Source organism: Equus przewalskii, chromosome 6 (assembly GCF_037783145.1).
Source record: "Equus przewalskii isolate Varuska chromosome 6, EquPr2, whole genome shotgun sequence".
Classification (NCBI taxonomy): Eukaryota; Metazoa; Chordata; class Mammalia; order Perissodactyla; family Equidae; genus Equus; species Equus przewalskii.
The window spans coordinates 35,800,995-35,824,878 of record NC_091836.1 but is presented as its reverse complement, the minus strand read 5'-3'; the positions used below and the strand labels follow the sequence as shown (position 1 = coordinate 35,824,878).

At 53.3% G+C, this 23,884-nt stretch overlaps 2 protein-coding genes across 15 annotated transcripts in view; one reads left to right on the top strand and one right to left on the bottom strand.

The window, feature by feature from the left end:
* Positions 1 to 15,683, top strand: part of KIRREL3 (kirre like nephrin family adhesion molecule 3) — a 535,312-nt gene extending 519,629 nt beyond the window's left edge. Inside the window, exons 13-18 of one of the 2 annotated variants that reach the window (XM_008517083.2) lie at positions 1,339 to 1,537; positions 3,030 to 3,065; positions 6,380 to 6,487; positions 7,992 to 8,101; positions 11,072 to 11,158; positions 11,737 to 15,683. In XM_008517083.2, coding sequence (XP_008515305.1) covers positions 1,339 to 1,537; positions 3,030 to 3,065; positions 6,380 to 6,487; positions 7,992 to 8,101; positions 11,072 to 11,158; positions 11,737 to 12,180 — 984 coding nt within the window. In that variant the 3' untranslated portion in view covers positions 12,181 to 15,683. The remainder of the gene's footprint in view (positions 1 to 1,338; positions 1,538 to 3,029; positions 3,066 to 6,379; positions 6,488 to 7,991; positions 8,102 to 11,071; positions 11,159 to 11,736) is intronic. The other variant, XM_008517084.2, reaches the window with a different exon arrangement.
* Positions 15,684 to 21,834: 6,151 nt separating this feature from the next.
* ST3GAL4 (ST3 beta-galactoside alpha-2,3-sialyltransferase 4) overlaps positions 21,835 to 23,884 on the bottom strand; it is a 34,631-nt gene continuing 32,581 nt past the window's right edge. For all 13 annotated transcript variants that reach the window (XM_070625164.1, XM_070625167.1, XM_070625170.1 and 10 more), the window contains 2 exons: positions 22,777 to 22,920; positions 21,835 to 22,466 (listed from right to left, as the gene is read on the bottom strand). In XM_070625164.1, the coding sequence (XP_070481265.1) occupies positions 22,380 to 22,466; positions 22,777 to 22,920 (231 nt within the window). In that variant the 3' untranslated portion in view covers positions 21,835 to 22,379. The remainder of the gene's footprint in view (positions 22,467 to 22,776; positions 22,921 to 23,884) is intronic.

Below are 23,884 nucleotides of genomic sequence, written 5' to 3'. Positions count from 1 at the left end.
AAACAAAGAGAGGTGAGTGTTTTCTAGCATTACTGGGGGGCAGATATTATTTTTAGTAAGCCCCCATGCCTAGGAGAGTCCTGCCGGCAGACTGCCCGGCTGGCTTCACAGGGCGGGTCTACCCTCTCACAGTGCAGGGTGCCAGGGAGGGTGTGGGGGCACACGCTGAAAACCTGTGGGTGTGCATGCCGGGCTGGGGCACTGAGGCTGAACACGCTAACCCCGTCATCCTGTACACTACGATGTTGTTACAGCATCGCCACTGCTACACACTTTCTCAGGCATTCAGTTCATTCGCTGTCAAAGAATCACACGAAAATTGCAAGAATTTACATGTAGAACTAATACCTATGCCTCCCCATTCACTTCACTCTTTAATTTTTTTTAATGATAAGTGCAACACATTGTAGAATATTCCATTCACTCTTGAGCATATTCATGCAATCTTACTCTTCATAAATATCTAACTCCAGGCCAGTGGTTCTCAACCAGGGCGATTTTGCCCCCAGGAGCCATTTGGCGATGTGTGCAGACATTTTTGGTTGTTGCAACTGGAGGGATACTCTGGCATCTAGTGAGTCGAAGCCAAGGATGCTGCTAAACAACCTGCAGTGTTCAGGACAGCCCCCCAGCCAAGAATGATCCAGAACATCAAGTAGTGCCAAGTCTGAGAAACTACCTTCGGCTCACCAGTGCCCTCCAAGCACCTACCTACATTGCAACTCCTCACACACACTGTGAGCCTGGGTGTGTAAGGTGCTCAGATGTTGAGGTGCTTACAGCACACGTGAAATGGCTCAGAGAAAAACGAAACTATCATCCTTATAACTAAGATAGATTAAGATTTTCACAAATACAACCCTCGGAACATACCTTTGTACAAACGGACAAAGTAACAAAACTAGACAGTCACTCTGGGGCTGGGCTTCAACCTCTGCCTGCCAGGTGGCAACACAGTGCCCAGGTGCCAGCACAGGCCAGCCCAGGGAGGGGCTCCCATCGCTGTCACAGAGTTCCCTGTTGGGCTGGAAAAATGTTCCAGTCAGAGCTACATAAGGCCACCTTGTCAATGGAAATACCCTCTGAAGTGGTCCAATCTGTGAGTGTGTGTATGTGTGTTTGTGGTGTGTGTGCATGTGTTATAATGTGTCTTTATGTGTGTACACATGTTTGTGTTGTGTATTGTGACGTGTGTGTGTACCTGTGCATACACATGCCGGTGCTGCGTGGCAGTGAGCATGAATGTGAGCCTGGCAGTGTCAGCCCTGGAGCCAGGGAGGCACCTGGTGTAGGTGGCTCTGGTGGGGGTCTCCTCCTAATTCTGCACACCTCGAACAGGCCTGGTCCTGGAAGGAGAATGTGCTGGAGTCAGGGACGTCCGGGCGCTACACGGTAGAGACAGTGAGCACCGAGGAGGGGGTCATCTCCACCCTGACCATCAGCAACATCGTGCGGGCTGACTTCCAGACCATCTACAACTGCACCGCCTGGAACAGCTTCGGCTCTGACACGGAGATCATCCGGCTCAAGGAGCAAGGTGGGGGCTGCCAGGGGACGAGGGGACCAGCAGGCCCTCTCCCGCCTAGGGCAGGGCCCCAGGCAAGGTCTTCCAGGGTCAGGAGGGGATGGAGTGCCTAGTCAAGGCTACAGGCAGGTTGGGGCCCGAGGACAAGTCACAGCACTCCACCTAACTTGCCACACAGCCTTGGGCAGGTCCACGGCCCTTCTGTGCCCAGTTCCTCCCAGGACAAGGGGCACTAGCCTGCACCAGGAAGTGAGAAGGGAAGAAAACTGCTCAGGGTGGTGGCCCTTCAGGGCGATGTTTCAGGGAAAGGTGACCACAAGAGCCAGCCCAGCTAATCCTCCAACAGCTTCTAAAGTCCCCGGCTTCTGTGCACTCAGCATTTCCCTAGTGTCCTTAGGGGTGTGTGATCTGCTGAGTGTCCTCAATGGGAGACACCAGGATGGGCGTGCGAGGACCCTGGCCCAGCCAGTTAAGACAACAAGCCAGTCCAGCTACCAAAAGTCCCTGGAGGGTGCCCATGCTGAGCTACGAGGTAGGGCTTGAGCTGTCCCAACCCCTGGTGTGTGGGGGCTGGGCTCAGACCGTCTACAGTTCCCCAGGGGACGTAGGAGACACATGGACCACTGTGCTCTGAGGGAAACACCAGTCAGAAGGGCAGTGCTGGGCGGAAGGGTCAGAGCTGCTGGGCGGGTGAGAGGGAGGAGGAGGGAAGTGGAGGGCTCACCCCACTGTGACCCCTTGTGCAGACCGTCAGCTCCTAGTCAGGGAGATGCTAAGAACTCCAGTCTCTGCTTGAAGGTCTCAACAGAGACCAGAGGGTGGGGAGTCTTGGAGGGGCATAAGGGTGGATCAGAGAAGCTCAGCAGACAGCCGGCAGCCCACCGGGTCCTGAGATGGGCTGCAGGTCTTATCCTTTTCGCCAGCAGGAGTCAGTCCATGGTGGACAGGGCAGTCCAGGGGGCCTTGGCCCTGGCAGTCTCTGGCACCCTCCAAGATGAAGGCCCACCCCCAGGCTGTGAGGCCCTGGCCAGAGATTCTAGGTCAAGCAGATGGTCTCAGCTGGGCCCTCAGGCCACAGGGCCACCCTGTGGATCCCAACACCTCTTCCCTAATAGGTGCTGCTTTGCATAATGCTTTGCACATAATTTGCATAATGTCATCCACACATCATCCCAAACCTTCCCAGTCACCTGTTGCTTACCCTCCATGTCTTCCCCTCAGTGCCCCCACCCACTGTGCCCTCCCCGTGGTGTTCTCACCCCAACCTCCCCAGACCCCCAGCTTTGACTTCTCTCTCTGGTCCCTACCCCCCTGGGGTCTCTAAGTCAGTCTGAACGAACTGCCAAGTTCAGTTTGGCTAGCCTGCATCTGTTGGGTGGTTCCGGAGACATGATGGAGGAGGGAGCCCCCTCACCCCAGCCCCCTCCAGAGGGCCGGCCCCCAGGCACACCCCACCCTGGCCGGCCAGGCCCTGGCTGTGGACGCTTGCTTTATTTCCAAACAGGTTCGGAAATGAAGTCGGGAGCCGGGCTGGAAGCAGGTACGAAGGAGACATGAGAACTCCCCGGGATGGGGGGAAGGGACCTCTGGGCTAGTGGGGGAGGGAACCCAAAAGGGGGTAGGGAGGCCTGTGCAGGCCGCTAACTTCTCTGCCCTCCCCCTGTCTCGAGAGTTTAGCGCAGTCAGAGCAGCAGGGAGAGGAGTTCCCAGCCAGCGTGGGTCTAGGGACCCCAGAGACCTGTCTCCTATGTCGCTGCCACCAGAGCCCCCAAGCTCCTTGCAGCCCAGGACACTGGTCCTGCTCCTCCTGCTCCGTCCGTCCCTCCCCTTCCCTTCAGAGCCCTGGCTTCTCCCGTCGGGAATCAGCTCGTGCTTGCCTGGCCCCCTTCTATTTCCAGGCTCTCCCTGACTCTCCCTGCTTCTCAACATCATCACCAGCTTGGCCATCGCTTCCCAGGATGCCAGGCCTCCCAGCCTGTGCTGTGGCCTGCGTAACCTATGCTAATCCACGCTTTCTCGCTCGCTGCCTCCCCCGGCTCCTGCTGCTCCCCATGGAACTGTCATCTCACTGTCAGGCCGAGGCAAGGCTGTTGGGCAGTGCCTCCCTCTGCAGGCACCTGGCAGCAAAGTGGTCATTAGGCTCCCTGGGATGAGTTGCTCTATCTTGAGACGCTACAGGAGACGATTGCCCCATCTGCCAAGGAGAAACCCAGAAAAGAGAATCAGGACATTGCAAGCCAGACTCCACAGGGCTGACAAAGGCCTTGCGGAAGATGTGGGGGTCTTCTGCCCTAGCTCTCCCAGCACACTGGCCTGGAAGGAGCTAGGCTCAGCCGGTCAGCTCCTTCAGCAAGCTCCTTGTGGGCCCCACACGGGCCCTCCCCAGTAGAAGCAAGCTCAGAGGCAACACAGTTGTCTGCCTGTTGCTGCACTCTCCCTGAGCCCCTCAGAGCCCCTTCTGGTGCTGGGGCGGTGCCTTCTTCCCACCTCCCTCTCACATGTGTCTGTTCACACTCATCAGAGGTCCCCAGCACCTTCCTTTGTGACTGAGACTCCTCGTGCCCTGTCCCCCGCCCAGTCCTTCTCCAGGGGACTTGGAGGGGTGTTCTGTCCAGAGACATCCAGCCTACACAGACCTCAGCAAGCCAGGCAAGGAGGAGATGTGCATGGGCAGGCAGCAGAGGAGCCCCTGCCCCACCAGTCCCCTCTCCCTCTGCCCCTCCCGCCCTCTTGGGGACAGTTCTCCAGACAAGATGCCCCTCCCCAAGCTCTTAAGGACTCAAGGAAACGTAGCCTCACAGGAGGCACCTTAGATACCCCTTCCCTGGTCGTCTGCTTTCACAGGGAAGACAGTGAGGCCCAAAGAGGCTAAGGAACCTTCCATGGTCATCCCTTGGCTCTGAGTTCAGCTGAGACAAGGCCCAAGTTTTTCCAAGGAAATTTACTAGGCATCCAAGGAGGAACGAAATCAAAGCCAAATTAATAAAATTCAAAAGCATAGAACCAAGGAGCTTCTGAAGCTGTTTTCCTTTCCGAATGGAATTAAAACCTGGAGACAGAATCATCTAATTGTCAAAGTGAGCTCCCCGGCTGGCTGGGAGACGTCCCCATTCTCACCGTGCAGGCTGAAACCAGCCCAACAGCTCCATTTTCATTCCTGAGTGTTTGCCACACCCGCCTTTTCCTTGTCCCCTCCCCTGCCACTCCTGCAGTGGTCTGGCCACGAGTAGGCAGGTGATGAATAAGCTAGTGTACAGGTCCTGGGGCAGGAGGACTGTACCAGCATAACCACCAACACTGCCAAGCAGCAGGCACCTGCTCCTTCTGGAGGAGGGGACCCAGCACCTCCTCCCAGTGGTACCTCCAGGGGCCAGGGATCGAGGTTTTCTTCCTCTCTTTAAAGAAAACAAAAATGAGAGACCACGCCTAAGACAAATAGCTGGCTGTCCTTCAGTCATCCTCACTGATGACTGTGGGGCATGGGAAGGGAGGGAGCTCAGGCTCTAAATGGCACTTGCCTCTCCTTTAAGGTCTCCATCTGCTACCATCCTCCTTCCTGTAGAGAAATAAGGCCACGTACTAGAATAGGGCTTGGTGCCAGACTGTTCCAAGGCCTCTACCCACACTCACTCATCTAGACCCCATAACAGCCCCCTGAGGCAGGCACAATAATTATCCCATTTTACAGATCAGACAGGTAAAGTCAGTTGCTCAGAAGAACTGATACAGTCTAGGTTGTACAGAGCATGTAAGATTTGGAGGATGCTATGTGATACAGTGGATGGAGCCAAGCAGGATGCAGGAGGTGGATAAGAAGAGACCTGGATTTCTTCTGACTCTACTGCAACTGTGTGTCTTTGATCAAGTTACTTGACATCTCTGGACCTCAGTGATTCCATCTATAAATGGAGGTCTTGGACTCAGTGGGCCCTTCACTCTCCCTGCCTCTGCATTCTCTAGTTCTATTCCCTATTCAGGGCCCCAAACATAAGCTCAGGCCCTATATGCAGCCATAGAAGGTCCAAGGCTGTCTGGAAAAGTTCCCCCCACCCAGATCAGCCTCCCCATCCCCATTTCTACTAGGTTAGGATAGGAGACAGACTGAAAAACTCAGCAGGAAGTGAAAGCTTGCCCAGCTGGAGTCCTGGGCCTCCCTCGGGGAGGGTGCCAGGATACTCAGAGAACTGGCCTAGGAGAGGAAGGAGCAGGACTGGGGAGTCAAGCAAAAGGGGCGTTTCTCCTTAAAGACGTGGGCAGGGGGCTGTGATTCCCCTCCCCTGACCCCTAAGACCAGGGCCTCTGGGGGCTAGTACCCCTGCTTCCCAGCAGGCCCCTCAAGGGAAGCTGCCTCCAACCTGAGAACTCTCTACAGGCTGGTTGTCCATGCCCATCGCTGGGCACCTGGGAAAGGGCAGAGAAGGGAAGCACAAACCCAACAAACAAGGGAAGTGACCATAGTCGTTTTTCAAAGAAGAGCCAGGACCTCTGACTCTCCAGCCACTGCATGATAGAATATTCCTGGTTTAATACCAAAGAGAGCTAAGTAGTGCCCAGCCTTGCCTCTCTTCTCTGTGTCCCTCTCCCCTGGCCCTCCCCTCCCTGTGTCTGCTTGCCTCCCCCTCCCTCCACCACTGGTCCTCCCACCCTCTCCTCCACCACCTGTCCCCCTTGAGCTGACCTCTGCTGGACTCTGCCAGTGCCTGCCCAGCCCCCAAGGCATTCCCCAGGAGGCCCACGTGCAGTGATCTGGCCCCAGCTTGGCAAGGGCTACACCGGAGGGAACTGGGTGAGGTCCTGGGGAGAGAGTGAGCTGCCCCGGGTCCCTCATCAGCTGTGCTTGCTTCTCTCCCACAGAGTCTGTGCCGATGGCCGTCATCATCGGGGTGGCTGTAGGAGCTGGTGTGGCCTTCCTCGTCCTTATGGCAACCATCGTGGCCTTCTGCTGTGCCCGCTCCCAGAGAAGTACGGGAGGGAGACCCGGGATCTCAGGGAGGGGGACAGAGAAAAGGGCCAGGCTTAGACTGCCCCAGAGAGCAAGTAAGCAGGAGTGCAATGAGAGGGGGCCTTACAGTGCTGTGAGCCGCTGGGGCAGGGACAGTCCGACACATCCTATATGTGCGTGGCTTCGTGTGGTGGCCAGCACACAGTGGGCACTCAGCTGATGCTGAGCTGGACTAAGTGAACTTCAACCAACAGGGCAGTCAGCCAGCACTTGAGATTGACCACGTGTAGCACTCTTGCCGGGAACTGTACAGAAATCTGGGGTGGAGTGGGGGGAAAGAGGTGGTTTGATCCTTATTCTCCAAGATCTGCTAGTCTAACCGGAAAAGCAGGACACCCACACATGGTGGGGGTGGGGAAGCATTCAAGGAACTGCTTTGTGTAGACTTTTAAAGGTCTTTAGTCGTTAGCAATAAAATTCTGGTGTTTATGCACTCTTGAAGAATTGCATGTGCCTGGAGTTTCCATCCTGGGAATGGCCCTGATGTTAGGTGTGATAGACTGATGCATGGAACTGTAAAATGGGAAGGCAGAGTAGAGGTGAAAACAATGGAGACACAGTCTTCTAGTCCAATCTTTTCTGCCACTGGACCTTGGGCAAGCCACTCTATTGCAGGCCTCAGCTTCTTCATGTGTAATAGTAAGGGGTTGGATGAGGTGACTTTTATGACCCCACTTGCTTGAACATCCAACATTCTATGAGCATAAGTCACAAGATGAATAATCAGGGTAAACCTGCTCCCTCCACCACTTGGCAGCCTTCCCGTATTGGAAGAAAGCTGAGTGTTCCCCTTGCGTTTCCTCCACTCCAAGCTAAGCAGCCTTGGCTCCCTTGACTGCCCCCAGAGAATGTGGTCTCAGGACCTCCCTCACTGCCCTCTCAGTGGAAATTACAGGAGAGCATATTTAGGTAAGAATTTTCTAACAGAGCTCTCCAACTATAAATCGGCTGTCTCCTCTAGAAATTGTGAAGTCTCCATTGTGGAAGCATTGATGCAGGAGCTGGACCACCAAGTGTCAGGGATGTTTCTGTTTTGGGTGGGAGGCTGACCATTAAGGTCCTTTCTAACAGCAAGATTTGTGATTCTCTGAATGGAGAGATCATAGCCAGGTGGAGGAGGTCAGAAAAGACTTCTAGAAGGAGGTGAGAATTTAGTAGGATGAAAAGGACCTAGCTCTGTAAGGGGGATGAATGGTTGAGGACAGCTTCTCAAGGCACGGGAGCAGCAGTGACAGGCTGAGGCGCATGCAGCCAGGAGCCAGTGGAGAAAGAGCTCTGAGGCCCCAACAGCCCATAGCACGTCCACACAGGTGTTCTCTTGGCAGGAGGCCATGAAGCTGCTGAGATCAGGCACTGAAGGGTAAACTCGGGGTGGCGGTGGCAGCCAGGGCTTGACATCTCAGGCCCTAATGCCTGAGGATGAGAACTGAATCTGTCGTCCACACTTTCCTATCTTATGTCCAGATCTCAAAGGTGTTGTGTCAGCCAAGAATGATATCCGAGTGGAGATTGTCCACAAGGAGCCTGCCTCTGGTCGGGAGACTGAGGAACACCCCACCATCAAGCAGCTGATGGTGAGAGTGCCGTCTTATCCCCACCCCACCCCAACCTCTGTGCCCTGAAGGTCCTGGGACTGGAGCCTTCCTGATGCCCTAGGTGCTCCCGAGAAGCAGAGCTTCAACAAGATGCGCCCTCACCCCCATAATAGGCCAGGCACGTCCTCTCAGCCAACAGGGATTTATTGTGTGTCTACTGTACTGCACTTGGTGTTCTAGGAGACTCAGAGACATCCAAGATGCAGTCCCTGCTCTCAAAGAACCTGGCTGTTCAGTAGGAAGAGAAGACAGATGCATAAATTGCCGTAATCTGTTGTCACGTAGCAATTCTACACACAGACACACGTCAATATTACAGATGTTCAGTGCGTACCCTGCCCCACCCCACCCCAAGAACGGTCTGCAAACAGCATGGATTCCTCTTCGGGAAGTGGATCGCTTCCCAGAAATAAACTCATAACTTCTCCAGCAACCCCACCCTGCCCCTCCTCTTCCTGATCCACACTGGATGGACTGTAATGTAGCCAGCTGTCCAAGCAGAAACCAGAACACTGTGCTAGAACATTCTAGTGCCTGCTATGCCATGGTTGTCATATGTTGGAGAAACAGCAGCAAGCAAGGGATAACGAGCATGGGCTTCTCTGTGCCTCAGTCTCCTCATCTCTGAGATGGGGATGAAACTATGAGTACACAAGGCCTTGGGGGGATAAATGGGTAACGCCTACAGAGCCCCGAGCCCATGGAACACAGTGAGTGCTCCAGAAAGGTTACCCGTTTGCATTGCTCTGCAGTCACCTGTTTCCTGATCCGTCTCCATTAGATGGTGAGCAAGCTGCCTCGTTCACCCTGTGTCTCCGCGCCTTACACTGTCCCTGGTGGATGCTCACCAATGTTTATTGAACTGAACTCAGTTTCCTCTGCCGCTCTTTTTCTATCCAATTGATTTTCAGGTCCTGTCAATTCCACTTCAAAAAGTTTCTCACGTTTGTGCCCTTACCTCTACTCCACTGTTACACTTCAGTTCCGGCCTCATCCTTGCTGCCCGGACTCTTACAGCAGCCTCCTAAGTGGTCTTACCATCCTAGTCTTTGACCACTTCACTCAGCCCCCCTCCGGAGTCGCACAAAAAGGATCCTTCAAAAATGCAAATATGATCCTCTTTCTGTGCTACTTAAAATGCCTCGTGGCCAAGTGGTTACGTTCTCACGCTCCGTTGCGGCGGCCCAGGGTCTCGCTCGTTCAGATCCTGGGTGTGGACATGGCACCGCTCGTCAGGCCACGCTGAGTGAACATCCCACATGCCACAACTGGAAGGACCCACAACCAAAAATATATACAACTATGTACTGGGGGGGGGGGGCGTGGGGGTGGGGAGAAAAAGCAGGAAGAAATGCTCCTCTTTTATAGTGCATTGCTCTAATGACCTGTCAGCCTCCCCACTTAGCCCAGAGGTCCTGTTCCTGCATCTACACGTGTCTGCTTCCCTGGGCTAATAAAGTGCCCAGCACAGTAGAGTGTTTGGTCTTACAAGGGAGGAGACCACAGCCTAGCCCTGAGAAGGAATGGACATCCCTGTAGATGAGCTTTTTGCGGTGAGGAGGCACCCAGGCCAGTCCTTCGTCCCAGATGAGACCTTGAAGTCCCTCCCAATGGAACATTCTGATTGCCTCAGACTGTCTCCACTCACCCCCCCAGCCCCATCCAAACCCTCAGGAAAGAGGGGCGGTCACTCAGTAGTCAATTAAGAACAGTGAGCCGAACACATCTCCGGCAGAGGGACCTGCTGAGGGCTCTGTGGCCAAGCCTCCCCTTGGGGAGGTCGTCGGCCCCCCACTCCCTTCAGCCCCTGACCCCAGACGGCCCCCACCTCAGGGAGAGGCAGGCTTAGAAGTTGAATCTGATGGAAAAGAACTCCAATCCAGATAGAGCCAGAGCTTTTACTGGAAAATGAAAAAAGCAGCAGTAGTGAGGAGGTAACAGTGTGGGAGCACTGGCTGGTTCCCTGGGGCTCCAGAGAGACCAGGAAAGTGAGTCACAGGGAGAAGAAACACCCCAGCTCAGAGGGTGGGTGGGAACGTGGCCTAGATGGAGTTATGTGCAGAAGCGATCCCGGGAAGCGCCTGACGTGCCACAGGGTACCGTCACTGTGGTCATTCAGATTAACCTACCCGCTGTGTGCTGAGCGTGCTTCATTTTTCACCTGCGGTCTAATTATTATCTTAATTTTCAGTAATTCAGAGCTCTGCCACTTGATTCATTTGTCCAACATAAATATAACATTTGTGACAGCCCTACTGTATATCAGGCCCTGAGCTGGGCACCGGTGAATCCGAGAAGTAATAAAACACAAATATGGTTCCATTCCAGAAGCATTTTGGTTCATGACCTCAAAACACAAGGCACAGTTCCAAGTGTGCTGGGGACTGAAAGAGAAACAAATGATCCTTGCCCTCGGGCTTTTTGGCCTCTGTTAAGGAAGATAACTTTTAGTACATCTATGTCATCCCTCTGAATAACAGGTGTAGCATCTCACGGGTTGTGATTCCTTTTTAAGGCTTAGTTAAGCCTAACACTGCCCTGCTGGGGCCCCACCCTGTGCCCTGTGGTCTAGGTGCTATAATTATTTAACTACAGGGCCTGCTCCCTATGGGCACAGCTGTGTCTTAATCTGTGTATGCCTGACCCTTGGCACAGTGAGGGACCTGAAATTCAGTAAATGCTCAGTGAATTGGATTGAATCAGCCAGGTGAGATCTCTGGAGGTGATACTCTAGCCCAAGGGAAGAAAGTGTGGTCTTGGCGACCTGCCCCACGGGTCCAGGAACTCTCCTGACTCCTTCACCTGCCTCCCCTGGGCCAGGAGTGAGAGGTGGGGGGAGCGGAGGCAGAGATGGCAAACCTCTTTTGAGTTCATTTTGCCATCCTTTCCTTGGGGAAGTGGACGTTTAGCCCACCTCCTATCCACTGAGCAGCCATTTTTGGGTTGCAGATGGACCGGGGAGAATTCCAACAAGACTCAGTGCTGAAGCAGCTGGAGGTCCTCAAAGAGGAGGAGAAGGAGTTTCAGAACCTGAAGGTAAGAACAGCCGCAGGGTATGAGATGAGAATCTGGTCTTCAGCTCTGAGGACCAAGACTCAGAGCCAGACAAATGCTGGCAGCAAGCCAAAAAGAAAGGCCAGAGGCCACTTTGGGGACAGGCGCTGTCCTCTCCCTAAGGTGGGACACTCCCCTGCCGAAGGCACTGCTCTCTCACCCCCACACTAAGGAGTGAGAGAGGGCAGGTGGAGGGCCGGCACTTCTCTCCTCCTACAGCCTCCTCACAAATCAATTTTAAAATTGTTTCCATGTTCTGGACAAAAACAGAAAACAACTGGAGTCTGGCTCTCCAGTGACTTCGCACTGCCCTTACATGAAGAAACATACCCAGTGGCGAGCCCCCGTTTCCCTCCCTTCAGCACCTGCTCGCCTTGCTGCCACCTCAACACCTGCCAGCCCTCTCTCCTCAGTGTCCCCACCAGCCCCACCCCATTTCTCCCCAGCTGTCTGTGCTCATCCCTTCCTGTGTGAGGCAGGCCTGGCTCAGCCTAGGAAGCCCCAGCCGGCTCAGAGCAGGCTCCGTCTGCCAGTGACCCTGCTCTTACTCTTGCTCCCAGGACCCCACCAATGGCTACTACAGTGTCAACACCTTCAAAGAGCACCACTCGACCCCCACCATCTCGCTCTCCAGCTGTCAGCCGGACCTCCGTCCTGCGGGCAAGCAGCGGGTGCCCACAGGCATGTCCTTCACCAACATCTACAGCACCCTGAGTGGCCAAGGCCGCCTCTACGACTACGGGCAGAGGTTCGTGCTGGGCATGGGCAGTTCGTCCATCGAGCTCTGCGAGCGGGAGTTCCAGAGAGGCTCCCTCAGCGACAGCAGCTCCTTCCTGGACACGCAGTGCGACAGCAGCGTCAGCAGCAGCGGCAAGCAGGATGGCTACGTGCAGTTCGACAAGGCCAGCAAGGCTTCCGCCTCCTCTTCCCACCACTCCCAGTCCTCTTCCCAGAACTCCGACCCCAGCCGGCCCCTGCAGCGGCGGATGCAGACTCACGTCTAAGGATCCCCAACTGTGGGTGGGGAGGGCCGCGGAGAGGTGCATTCTGGCTCTCCAGAGACGATGGATACTTTGCAGAGGACCCCAGAACCGGCTGCCTCCAGGACAGCCCCTGAGCGCCTCTGCCACCACCCTCCTCCGAAGCCCTGATCAAGCACAAATGTGGGTCCCCAGCTGCAGTGTGCCAGAGGCGTGCGGGTGGGGAAGTGGTCAGAGGATGCAGCTGAGCACACTGTGCTCCGTGCTGGACCTGCCAGCTGCAGCCCTTTCCTGGAGGCCCCTCCGCTCCCTGCTCCTCCCACAGGCGCCAGAGGCAGCTCTCACTTCGCTTTAATGAAACTGCCATCCACTCTCCAGTCTCCCCGTGAGCTCTGCCCTCGGCTGCCCATAAGCCCTACCCCTGTGCCTGTGCTCCTGTACGACCCTGGGGAGAAGGGGGTGAAGCTGCCCCAGAGACCCCAGCGCCCCCCCCACTGCTCAGCACCCAGACCCTGGAGGCTGAGAAGCCAGAAACAGCCCTGGCCAAAGGAGTGTCCCTCCCCGCCCTGGCCAGGAGCCCACCCCTAACTTGTTTGGTGTTTTGTGTCCATACCCTTGCAGTTCTGTCCTTGGACTGGATGCCACTGAACTCTGAGGAGGGACTGGCCCAATCAGAGACTGGTGCACTGGGAGGGGAGGGAGCGGAAGGAGGGAAGGCATGAGCATTTGGGGAACCCCTCACCCTTAGCAGGCTGTGGGATTCAGAGCCTCCCCTGCCCCCCCACCCTCGCGCTGCTCTGTGTACCTCCTTCCTCCCCCACAGCACAATCAGAGCGAATACAAGGAGTGTGGGAGCTTCTCTGGTCAGGGTCCTTTAAACAGTCCTAGAGAGTGTTTCCTAAGAGCTGGAGGGTTGATGAATCTTCAGGGGCCTTGATTCACACGAGGAACAATGGTCCTATCTTCAGGAAGACTCCATGGGTAAGAAAGAAAGTGTATCTACACCTCACCCCTCCTGCTCACCACCTGAGAATAAATGTTAGGGCCATCACTCCACAAATCCGTTCTGTCCTTCTGTTCCTGCAGAGCCACAGGAAGAACCCAAGAGCCCAGAGTAGGCTTTGGGAACCCAAGGTTCTTTGCCTTCTTTATTCAATTTTCCTAGATAATGAAGGCAGTTGATAGCTCTGGTTGTGGTGACAACAGCACCTACAGACAGATGCCTCTCCTTGTGGTTGTGTACAACCCAGAGGGCGTGCAAAAGCAGGACTCACCAACCACCCGACTCAGCTGAATACAGCTCAGCGGCAAAGTGGTCATGCTGCACACTGGAGAGGTCATTCCAGGCCTTGCTCTCAGCAATATTCTGCAAGGGAAGCTCCCTGCATTAGGGCTTCAGGGAAGGAGGCCCTCTTCAAAGAGCCTGTGCCACTAAGCACCCTAACACTCTACTATGAGACTCAGTAATGTTCTACAAATGGCCTTGTTTGCATGACAAGCTTGATGGAGTGATGGCAGATCAGATGGGAAGAATAAATCGGGGCAAGTTAGAATGCTAGTTCAGGGAACAGAATTCAAATGGAACTTTGGAGAACCCAAATTGTCCCTAAGGTTGGAGGTTCCTCCTAAGTTTTAGGCCCTTCTTCTCCAACCTTTCCCAGTAGTCCTACCTGTCATGGGAACCTTCATCTCTAAACTCTGTGCTTCCTTCCATACATCGATTCCTTGGATGGCCCCAACCATAGATTCTGTACGTAGCTTTCATAGCGCCTCCACTCAGGCAACTGTTCGGCTTCCACCATGCTTCCTATTGCTTCAAAGCTCCCAAGTTCCCTAGCTCCCAAGGTGGTCTTCCCTACGTCAGTGGTTGGGGGAGATTTACTTCCTAATCCTTACCACAGCCTGCCTGCCTTGCCTCTTGCCCCCTGCCCCCTGCCCCCTACACACATACACAGCTCTCATAATAGGGTAGAGGTGCCCATCTTTTCCTCTCATAATAGGGTGGAGTTACCCATCCTTTCCTGGAACCCAAGGTTATCACACAGAATAACCAGAAGAAAAGGGAAGAAATCCGTTTTCCCATAGAGCAGAATGGCCTCTTCTCCCCTCTGAGCTTTGGGCCTCCCCCCTGCCCAGGGGAAGAACGTGGACTATCAGGAAGATGAGCAGAGAGCACAGGGGCTGCACAGTCCAGGCTCAGACATGCAGTGCCCAACCCCCTGAGCTGTCTCCAAGGTACAAATACAGCAAAGAGATGCTGAAGGGACAGGAGGTCATAAGTGAGGCCTGGGCAAAAGACAAGAACATGGAGGGGAAAATCAGTAGCATCTGGGGGCTTCTGGAACATTGAGCACTGAGAAGGAGCCCAGACTGAGCTATGTGCATCCCTCAGTGTCTCCAGCCCTATTTACTTCTCACAAAGGAGTGAGGGTGCAAAAGAGCTGGGAAAGGGAGGTGTGAAAAAAAATTGAAGGCAGCGGGGAGCCTTGAGTTCCACTGTAGGTGATCGCAGATTAACTGAAATGAATGCTTTACATTTATAATCTTATTTAATCCTCACAGTTGTACAAACTATCACCATTTTATAGATGAGGGATTGAGGCTGAAAAGAAGCCAAAAGACATGCATGCCCAAGGTCACAGAACTAACAAGTGGCAAACGTGAGATTTAAACACACGTGATTTCCTTGGTAAAATGTTTCCAGCCTACAGTGCAAACTCAAGGCCACTTTCATCCTAGAATATGATGAAAATGGCCAACAGCAAAGGCCATCTGCTAACACCCACTCTGGGGGAGGCCAAGCAAGGACAGCTCCATTAGGAAGGCGGGACTGGCATCCTCCACCTCAAGTCCCCAGATGACCTGGACAGACCACAACTCCCTGGGAGACAAAGCTGTTCTGTGTATCAAATCACCCCCACCCCTACCAAGGCCAGTATCCAGTTTTCTGATAGCTTTAAAATCCATTATTGGCTCCGAGTCACTGGATGGGAGCCCAGTTTCTGACTCTCAGGCTCGTTATCAGTCTGGAAAGGCCAGGGTTATTTCCACCACTTCTTCAACTTTCACGGAATAGGAAGTGCTCCCACAGGAAGAGCCAGAATACCACATGAAGTCTGTCCCTGATGGAGCCTACTGAACCACGGGCCATCCAGGCACAGGCCTTGAAGCTGCCTTTGACTCTCTGGAGTGGAAAGGACCGGGGCAGATGAAAATAACTATGATGCAGTCCTTAGGAGATTTCTTAGAACAGGAGAAAAGGAAACAACAGGACTTCCGTCTCTCACTTCCTGTATGGGAAGGCACATACTCGGGGTAGGGTGTATGCTCTTACGGAATCAGAATTGAAATCCCAGGGAACACACTCCACAAGTTCAATTAGCTCTTCCCAGGTATCGTGTGCGGCTCATAACGGCACCAGAAAAAAAGACAGAGGGGAGTCCTGCAATTAGTTTCCTCTCTAGGAAGTTTCCCTATAAAATAAACTCTTTATTAAAATAAAAGTATAAATATTTAAATAAAAACTATCTTAATTTGCATAAAGATTTTTATTTTAAAATACCACTTGGTGTGCCTATTTAAAGAAACGTAAACATTTAGACATAAACCAATGACATCTCAACTAAATCTTGAATTTTTACTTCCCCTTTAAGAAAGTCTTTTAGAAGTCTCTCACTAAGTTATTTTTAGGAGATGTAACCACACACCAGCCATTTGCAGCTTCAGCATCAAAACTACCAGCAATCTTTGAGAATCACTGATAAAGAGTGCTCACTCTGATAGTTACTTGTCATTTTCAGTAAGACTCCGATCATCTTTTCCCCCACCCCCTATGTTTCAATCTTCCCAATTAGGTCATAAACTGGAAAAAATGAGAAAATTTCAAGCTACTCTTCTTTAAAAATAAGGATTTGTTCTCCTGAATGAATACATTTTTGTGGCAGGGAGAGGAGGAACCGCCGTTCTTTCCCTCTCGATTCTTCCTGCATCCGTCTCCTCTCCTCTCTGCCGGCTGGGTTTCCGACACACAGTGAACGCTTCCATTACTACAGGCCCGACAGTTTTACTCCTACCCCAGCCCTCATCTTTAAAAGGCGTTTTGTGAACACACACCATTCACAAGACGCACCACTGAACTGTGGTCTAGATCCCCGGTGCCGATCTCCACCTGCCACTCCATGTTCCCAAGGCTGCTCTCTGGGACAGTACTCAGCCCACCCATGGGGCTGGGACATCCTCAACCCCTGGGCCAAAAGCTTCCCTTTGGCTCACTGATCAGCGAGCCCCAGCCACACAAAGGCGTCTGCTTCCGCTGCTTCTTGACCTCATGACCCTTGGAAATATCTTGGAATGCCATGAGAACATTCAAATAATGCTCCTTTATAGCCATCTTCTTTGTGATGAATCTAAAGTACTAACGTTCAGAGAGCCAGCCCCGTGGCTGAGGGGTTAAGTTCACGCGCTCTGCTTCAGCAGCCTGGGGTTCGCCAGTTCAGATCCTGGGCGCAGACTTATGCACCGCTCACCAAGCCATGCTGTGGCAGCATCCCACATAGAAGTAGAATGACCTCCAACTAAGATACATAACTATGTACTGGGGCTCTGGGGAGGGGAAAACAAAAGAGGAAGATTGGAAAGAGATGTTAGCTCAGGGTCAATCTTCCCCACCAAAAAAAGCGCATACTTTAAAGTATTAATGTTCAAAGACAAGGTAAGTGAAGTTTCAGAAAACCGGTCTTTGGGAGAACTGGAGTCTTACTAGGTGGAGCTTTGCTGAAATCTATTCCCAATTATACAAGAGGAAAAGTGCCACTCAGGATACGAACCGAACAAAGGACTCATCCCCCTGACGGTCACCCTCACTTAGGAAAACATGCTCAGGTGGACTAAGTTAAAGACACCACCTTCACCAACTTTGTAAGGAAATTAAAGGGCCAGAGACTAGAAAATATATTTGTGACACTAATGGGCATGGCACTGGTAAGAAATACTGAATGAAGAAGGCAGTGGAGATAAAGTGATATAGATAGGGATTCAGGACTTCTACAGCAGAATTTTCAGATTAGAAGCTCCTATCTGACTTTTAGAAGTTTCTCCAGCTCTTCTCACAGGCAGGGCTGCACCCGTGGAACACAGATCTTGAGAAAAAAAGCACAGAACTAGAGAGAATCTCCCTACCAGACTCTAACTCGTACTCTGGTGATTTTTCCCTCTGGAGAGAAACACACTTGTAAGCAAGTGAAGACATTCCTTAAGTGTTAAAGTTGGTGATACATGTAGATAGTGTTTTAGGAAGCCTCAGAATGATAGACGGTTCTGGAATAGCTTAGTTCAACAAAATAATTCCAACTTTGATACCCTAGGGTGATCTCAACATCTGAGCCTTCTTTCATTCCCTCCACCCAGCTCCACCCTCCCAGTCTTAGAAGATTCTTGAGAAGCAGCTGTGCCGCTGTAGAGGGGTGGGTATACTTTAAATTGTTGAGTTTTCCCTGGGTATCTGAAATCTGTCTTCCAAAGTTCATTTTTTCCCTAAAACTTTCGTCAGATGCTCTGTGCTAACCTTCCTAGACAGGCTGTGGTTTCTCCCACCTGCTCCCAGCTCTCTGCAATCCCTTTACGTGAAGAGGAGGAGCCTTCCAAGATATTTGGGCTCCCCCCAAACCTGACGTCTAACGACACTCGAGCTTCATCTCCCCACCTCATTTCTCAGGCACGGGATCCCCAAGATCCCAATGAGAGAGGTAAACTTGTTGAGAAAGAACTGGAGGGGAAAACAGGCTATAATTACAGATACACACACACATATCCCTCCTTAAACTTTTAAGTTGCAAAGATTTCCTGGAATCACATCTGGTACAGAATCATGGGAATGCTCAAAACGAACAAATAGTTTTCTGAATCTATAATTAAGACATCAGAAAGGTCAGAGGGGAGCTAACAAACTCCTCTCTACAGCTCTGAGGAGGTACTTCTCAACCCCAGTTTTGGAACCCACTGTGGTATGCTGTGTGCCGTCAAAACAGCTAATGTACCCAAGATACCACTTTCTCCAAAAACCCCTGAAGGCCTCTAACTTCAACTTGAAAACCACTGCCAGAGTGCAATCTGAATTCACTGTTCATTCTTTGACGATGCAAAGCTCGCGTCTGAGTCATTTTCCTGATGTCTTACCTTCCCCTACTTAGCTTGTGGTCGATTTGAACAGACTTTTCTGTAATCAGCCATGTTACTCAGGACCTGGGTAAATATCTGGCCCTCCAGATGTACTTCACCTGTTTCATACACTTTCCGGTGTTTTCCATTATGCAAGGCAGCTTTCCAATCTAATATTTATATCATACTTTACAGTCTACACAATGTTTTTACAACCATATTCCCATTAGATCCGTAAAACCTCACTGTGAGCTAGGCATGCATAATCACTCTTTTACAGACGGAGGAGCAGAGGTTTACTCGGCTAATTACGGAACAGAGCAAGGAGGAGAACACCCCCCCCCCCCATCCAACCGACCACATTTCGTGTGCACTACACGTTGCTGCCCCACAGACAGGACCGCTTCCAAGCTCAAACCTTTCGTAGGCTAGAGAGTCTCTGGGGAAGCCAACTGAATGTACTTCGGTCCTGGGAAAGGGTAAATAAAAACCCGAAGTCCAAAATTAAGGCACACCATGTGATGTGAATAGAGAATATCATTTAAATATCTTCCTGGGCTAGATAAAAGACCTCGACTCTGTCCTGCCCAGCTAGGTGGTCGACTGGGAGTCCCTTCACTTCTCCGGGCCTCGGTTTCCCCTCTGCGGAGGAGGGCTGGGCTTCCAGAGTCTACACACGATGGGGCAGATCTCGACCGCTCCCTTGCAGAAGTCTTTCACCCCAGCCTGAGCGACGCAGTCAATGTCGGTCACGCGGAGGAGGCGTAGAGGGAACAGCACCCCCGCCTCCCGGCCCCATCAGCCCCGCCGGCTGAGAGAACCGGGGCGGCAGGCAAAGTCGGGCAGAGGGCCGCGAACCCCGCAGCCCGCCCCGCCTTCCTCCGCAGCGGTCCCCAGGCCCTCAGCCGACTGCCAGGAAGACGCTGGCCTCGGACGAGGCGGGGCGCCGGGGTCAGCGCCCCGAGAGGCCCCCGGGCGGACCGCGCGAGGACACCGCTCTGGCGCGGGTTTCCCGGCCCGGATTTCCCGGCCCGGTTTCCTGCAGGGTTCTGGGGGCCCCGCGCCCCGCGGACGACGCATGCGCGCCCCGGCCTCCGCCCGCGCCGCCGGGAGCGCAGCGGCTCCTCCCACCCCCGCTGGCGCGAGAAGACGCGCGAGCGCCCAGTTACCGCCACTCAAGGGCACCGGGGATTAGGGTGGGCTTTGCAGGTAGATCGTGGAACTAAGAGGCCCGTGAGATCATCCTGGAGCATAGACTACTAGAACAGTGCCTCTGGGTGCTTGTTAGAATTCCAGATTCCTGGGCCGCATCGCCAGCAGCCTGGGTAAGACCCAAGAATCGCTGTTCTTAAATCACCCCCAGATAATACTGATAGAAGTGGTCCTCCTAGGCTGGACCCACCTTCTTGTTTTAACGAATGTAGGAAGTGGAGCAGAGACTTGGAGAAATGGTTGGGCCAAGATCGTACAGAATTAAGTGGCAGAGTCTGGTGTAGAACCCGGATTTGTTGACTTGCACTCAAGTGCTTTCCCTCACTGTTCCCTCCTTCCCCTCCCGCCTTCTTTCCAGGGCACGGTTTAATTGGTACTAGGCAGGCTGGCAGGCAGTTCGTTCACATTGGTTGGGCTAACTGGAGAATGAAAGGCCCTTTCTCAGAACGCCAAAGAACCCCATCCAACAACTGCACATCAAAGCTCCACTCCCACAGAGGACCCTTGGCTGGTACCGCCTCAGCCTGCATAGGGGCAGGGCGCCCTGGAGAAGGCTGAGCCCCTCAGGGCAACAATGGATGGTTGGGCCGTATACACGCTTCCCCAAACACGCCCTTGTCCATATGTGATCATGAAGGACTGTCTGCATATGGCATCACAGGCAAAATCCAACAAGAATGTCAAACGCTTCCATGTCTACATGCACGTGTGGGGCTTTTGGGGAAGTCTGACCCATCCATGTGTGTTGGATTCTGGCTCTAGTTTAGGCACATTCAGTAACAGGCAGTGGCCCCAGTCCAGGACAGCTGGATCATACGTGCTGACAGTCACTTTCAATGGCCCTGGATGGGGAAATGGACACTCCATTGCATATCCTTGTGAGAAGCAGTGTCAGGGAGCAGCAGAGCTGAGACGTCAAGTCAGCAAGGCCCAGCACCCCACCCTCCAAGACAAAGCCTGGGAGACAAAGCTTGCCCATGTGGAGGGGAGGGGTTTGGGGCTGCAGATGCTGGGCCCTCTTTGCTTTGAGAAGCCCCCTCAGCCCTGGCAAGAGAGCAGCTAGCAAAGTAGTTCTGCCAGGCTTCCAAGAGAGCAGGCAAGTCCAGTCTCTGCAGTGGTCCTCAGGACAGACTGTTCTGTGGGACGAGACTGGGTGTTCTCAAGGCCACTCTAACACTCTGTCCAGAAGCCTGTCATCTTCCTCTGCTCCTCCCAAATCTCTGCCCCTCTTTATCTGTCCTGTCTCAGCCTAGCTGTCTCAAAACTTCAATCAAGGCTGCAACTCCTTCCGAGAAAGCCAGGAACTCCACTGCAAGTCCCATTCCCTATGGGGGAGTTCCAGCTCTCCCTCCAGTCTCCAGATGTAAAGGAACAGCTGTGGAGGTGGCAGGAAGCCCAGTTGGCAGCCAGGCGGGGCCTGGGAAGAAGGAGAACAAAGTGGGTAGGAGACAGGCAAATGGCAGGCTATCGCAATTCTAGAGACCTGGAGGAAAAAGCATTTCGGCGCGGGCCCAGCGACTGGCGGACAGGCCTTGCCAGATCCCTTAGATGCTGCCCGAGCCTTGCCCATCCCAATCCTGGCAGCCTGGGCCACTGGCAGGACCTTCTGTAAACTCCATTTTATGACTCCCACTTAATCTGAGACGGGAAACTTGGCTTCCTTTGAGTGACTCCACCCCTGTTCTCAAACACACACCTCCCAGCATGAGATTTTAGAAACTGAAGGCTGGTGAGGGAGAGGAAGGGAGGCGGATAGGGCTCTGCTACTCCCATCTGGCATCCTCCTGCCCGTCCCTACTTCTGGAAGGTAAACCAGGATGCAAGATGCCCGGCTGGGTGTCCGGAAGACAGGGCTGCTCCAGCCACCACTTGGCTGCCTGCCACACCAGGGTGAGGATGCATGACTTGGCACCAAGCACTGTACTCAAGAAGTAATTATTTCCTGGGCCAGCCCAGTGGTGTAGTTGTCAAGTTTGCACACTCCACTTTGGGGGCCCAGGGTTCACAGGTTCAGATCCTGGATGCAGACCTATACACTGCTCATCAAGCCATGCTGTGGTGGCATCCCACATACAAAATAGAGGAAGAACACTGGCACAGATGTTAGCTCAGGGACAATGTTCCTCACCACAAAAGAAAAAAAGAAACAAAAGAAAGAATTACTTCCTGAATGACCAGGGCCTGCTCTTGGTCCCCCTAGGACCCAGAGACACGGCTGGTCTTTAACAAGCCTGTCCACTGCTGGGAAAGGGGGCCCACTGCCCATCCAAGTCCTCCCCAACCTGAAAGGACACAGGGTATCACAACTGCTTCCGTTTTAGGAAAAATAGTTTAATGATAGGTTTGAAACCTCTTTTCTGGAAGAGGTCCCCTTCGCCGTGGACCCCCCATCCCACTGCTCTTCCCAGGCCTGCTGGGAGGCAGCACCCCTCCAGACACCCCCGTCCTCCTGGGATGCCTGCTCTGGGTCTAGGCTTTAGTGGGCCCAGCACTTCTGTGTTTTTATAAAAAGTGGGCAGAACACTGTATTATGCCCCTTCTCTGGATGCCATGGGACCAGCCCACAGCACTTTCCTACCCCTTAATTAAATAGCCCATTAAATAATCTCCTGGTGCTGGTGGAGAGCGGCTGCCACAGCCATGAGCCCCTTGGCTGGGCTTCTGCTCCCCAGGGCCTCCACCTGGGCAGCCAGGGGCACAGCCTCATCTTAGACCTGGCCAGTCCTGGGACCCCTCCCCACACAGGAGAGGGTGAGTCCAAGTGGCTCATACTGGCCCCGGCACCCCCACAGCCATGGATGGGGGTCGCTCAGGCAGCAGAGTGGGCAAACCAATGGGTACAGCTCTAATCCAAGTCAGAAGTAAGTGAGGTTCTTGACTGCTCCGATTTCCAGCATCCGCTTGATGGCCAGGGCCTCTTGAGAGACGTTGTGGCCTGACCCCTGTGGAGACAGCCAAGGAAGCAAACTAAGGGACTCCCAAGGACCTCCCTGGCCCAGGACAGTCTCCCTGGCCCTCCCCATGACCTCACACTTCTGGGTGCTCCCTTCCCCATGCTGGCTCTCGGAAGGAAGACAGGATCTGTGAGCCAAATACAGAGGACGCGGGCCTGGGAGTCCAGATGCCTCAGTTCCAGTTCTGACTCTCTGAGTGACCTCACCATGAGCCACCTCTGGGCCCCCGGCACTACTCACTCACCCAGCGTCCCCAGGTCAGTCCACCTTACCCAGCTCGCAAGCAGGGGCCACTTACCGCCATGGACTTGAGCGTGATCTGCTCATAGTAGTGAATGGTCTGCTTCTTGTTATGGGTGTCTGGGTAGCCAAAGCCAGCAATGTGCACCAAGTCGCAGAGGTGGAGGGCCAGCGTGATGGCCAAGAGGCCTGTGGTGGGCTTCTAAGGGACAAGGGGTGGGAAGGTATTAGAGGGAGCCCCGTTCCTTTCACCATCTCATAGGCCAGGGCTGTGAAACAGAGCTTCCTGTGACCACAGACTCGCCTGCATCTGTGCCGTCCTGCATGGCCGCCACGCGCCGCCTGTGGCTGAGGAGCATGTGACTGGGGCTAGGGCAGATGAGGAGCTGCATTTTTAATTTTATTTAATTTTAATTAATCACATTTTAAATTTAAATAGTCACATGTGGCTTGTGGCTACCACACTGGATAGTCCAGCTCAACACATCTGCGGGAAGGGTTCGGGCCTCAAGGGATGATGCTGGCAATCAGGATGACAATAATCATCATCATCATAATATCTATTACTTTTTGAGCACTTACTATGTGCCAGACACTACATTATCTCATCCAATCCTCATAAAAGCACTGTGAGGCGGATACTATTACTAGCCCCATTTTACAGATGGGGAAACTGAGGCTCACGACTGTTAAGCAACTGGCTCAAGGAGTGAAAGGTTCTGTTCTCCACCTTGGAAAATCTCCCCTCTTTCAGAAGACTCGCTCCCGCACTCCCGGGCCGTGTGCCCCCTTATGAGGGTGGGCTCTCCCATTCTGTAAAGTGGGGACACCATGCTTTCGCTCCATACCTTATGAGCTGCCACAAGGACCTCACTTCTCCACCCCTAATCCATCCACGGGGATGGGCCAGCTGATTTTCTAACCTCATAAACCTTGCCTTCCTCAACTCTGACACCCTGCCTTCCAGACCACCTCACCTGCCCACTCCCATAAAGGAGCCACTCCCTGGGCTTTGGCAGGCCTCTGAACACTGGGTTTTTCCCAGCTTCCTTTCTGAGCTCTGTTGTCTCATCTGCCACTTCCTTCCTGGGCCTTCCATTTCACCCCAGTTGTTTTCCCCACCTCTGCATGACCTCATCCAGTTCTGTCCGTTGCTGAACCACATT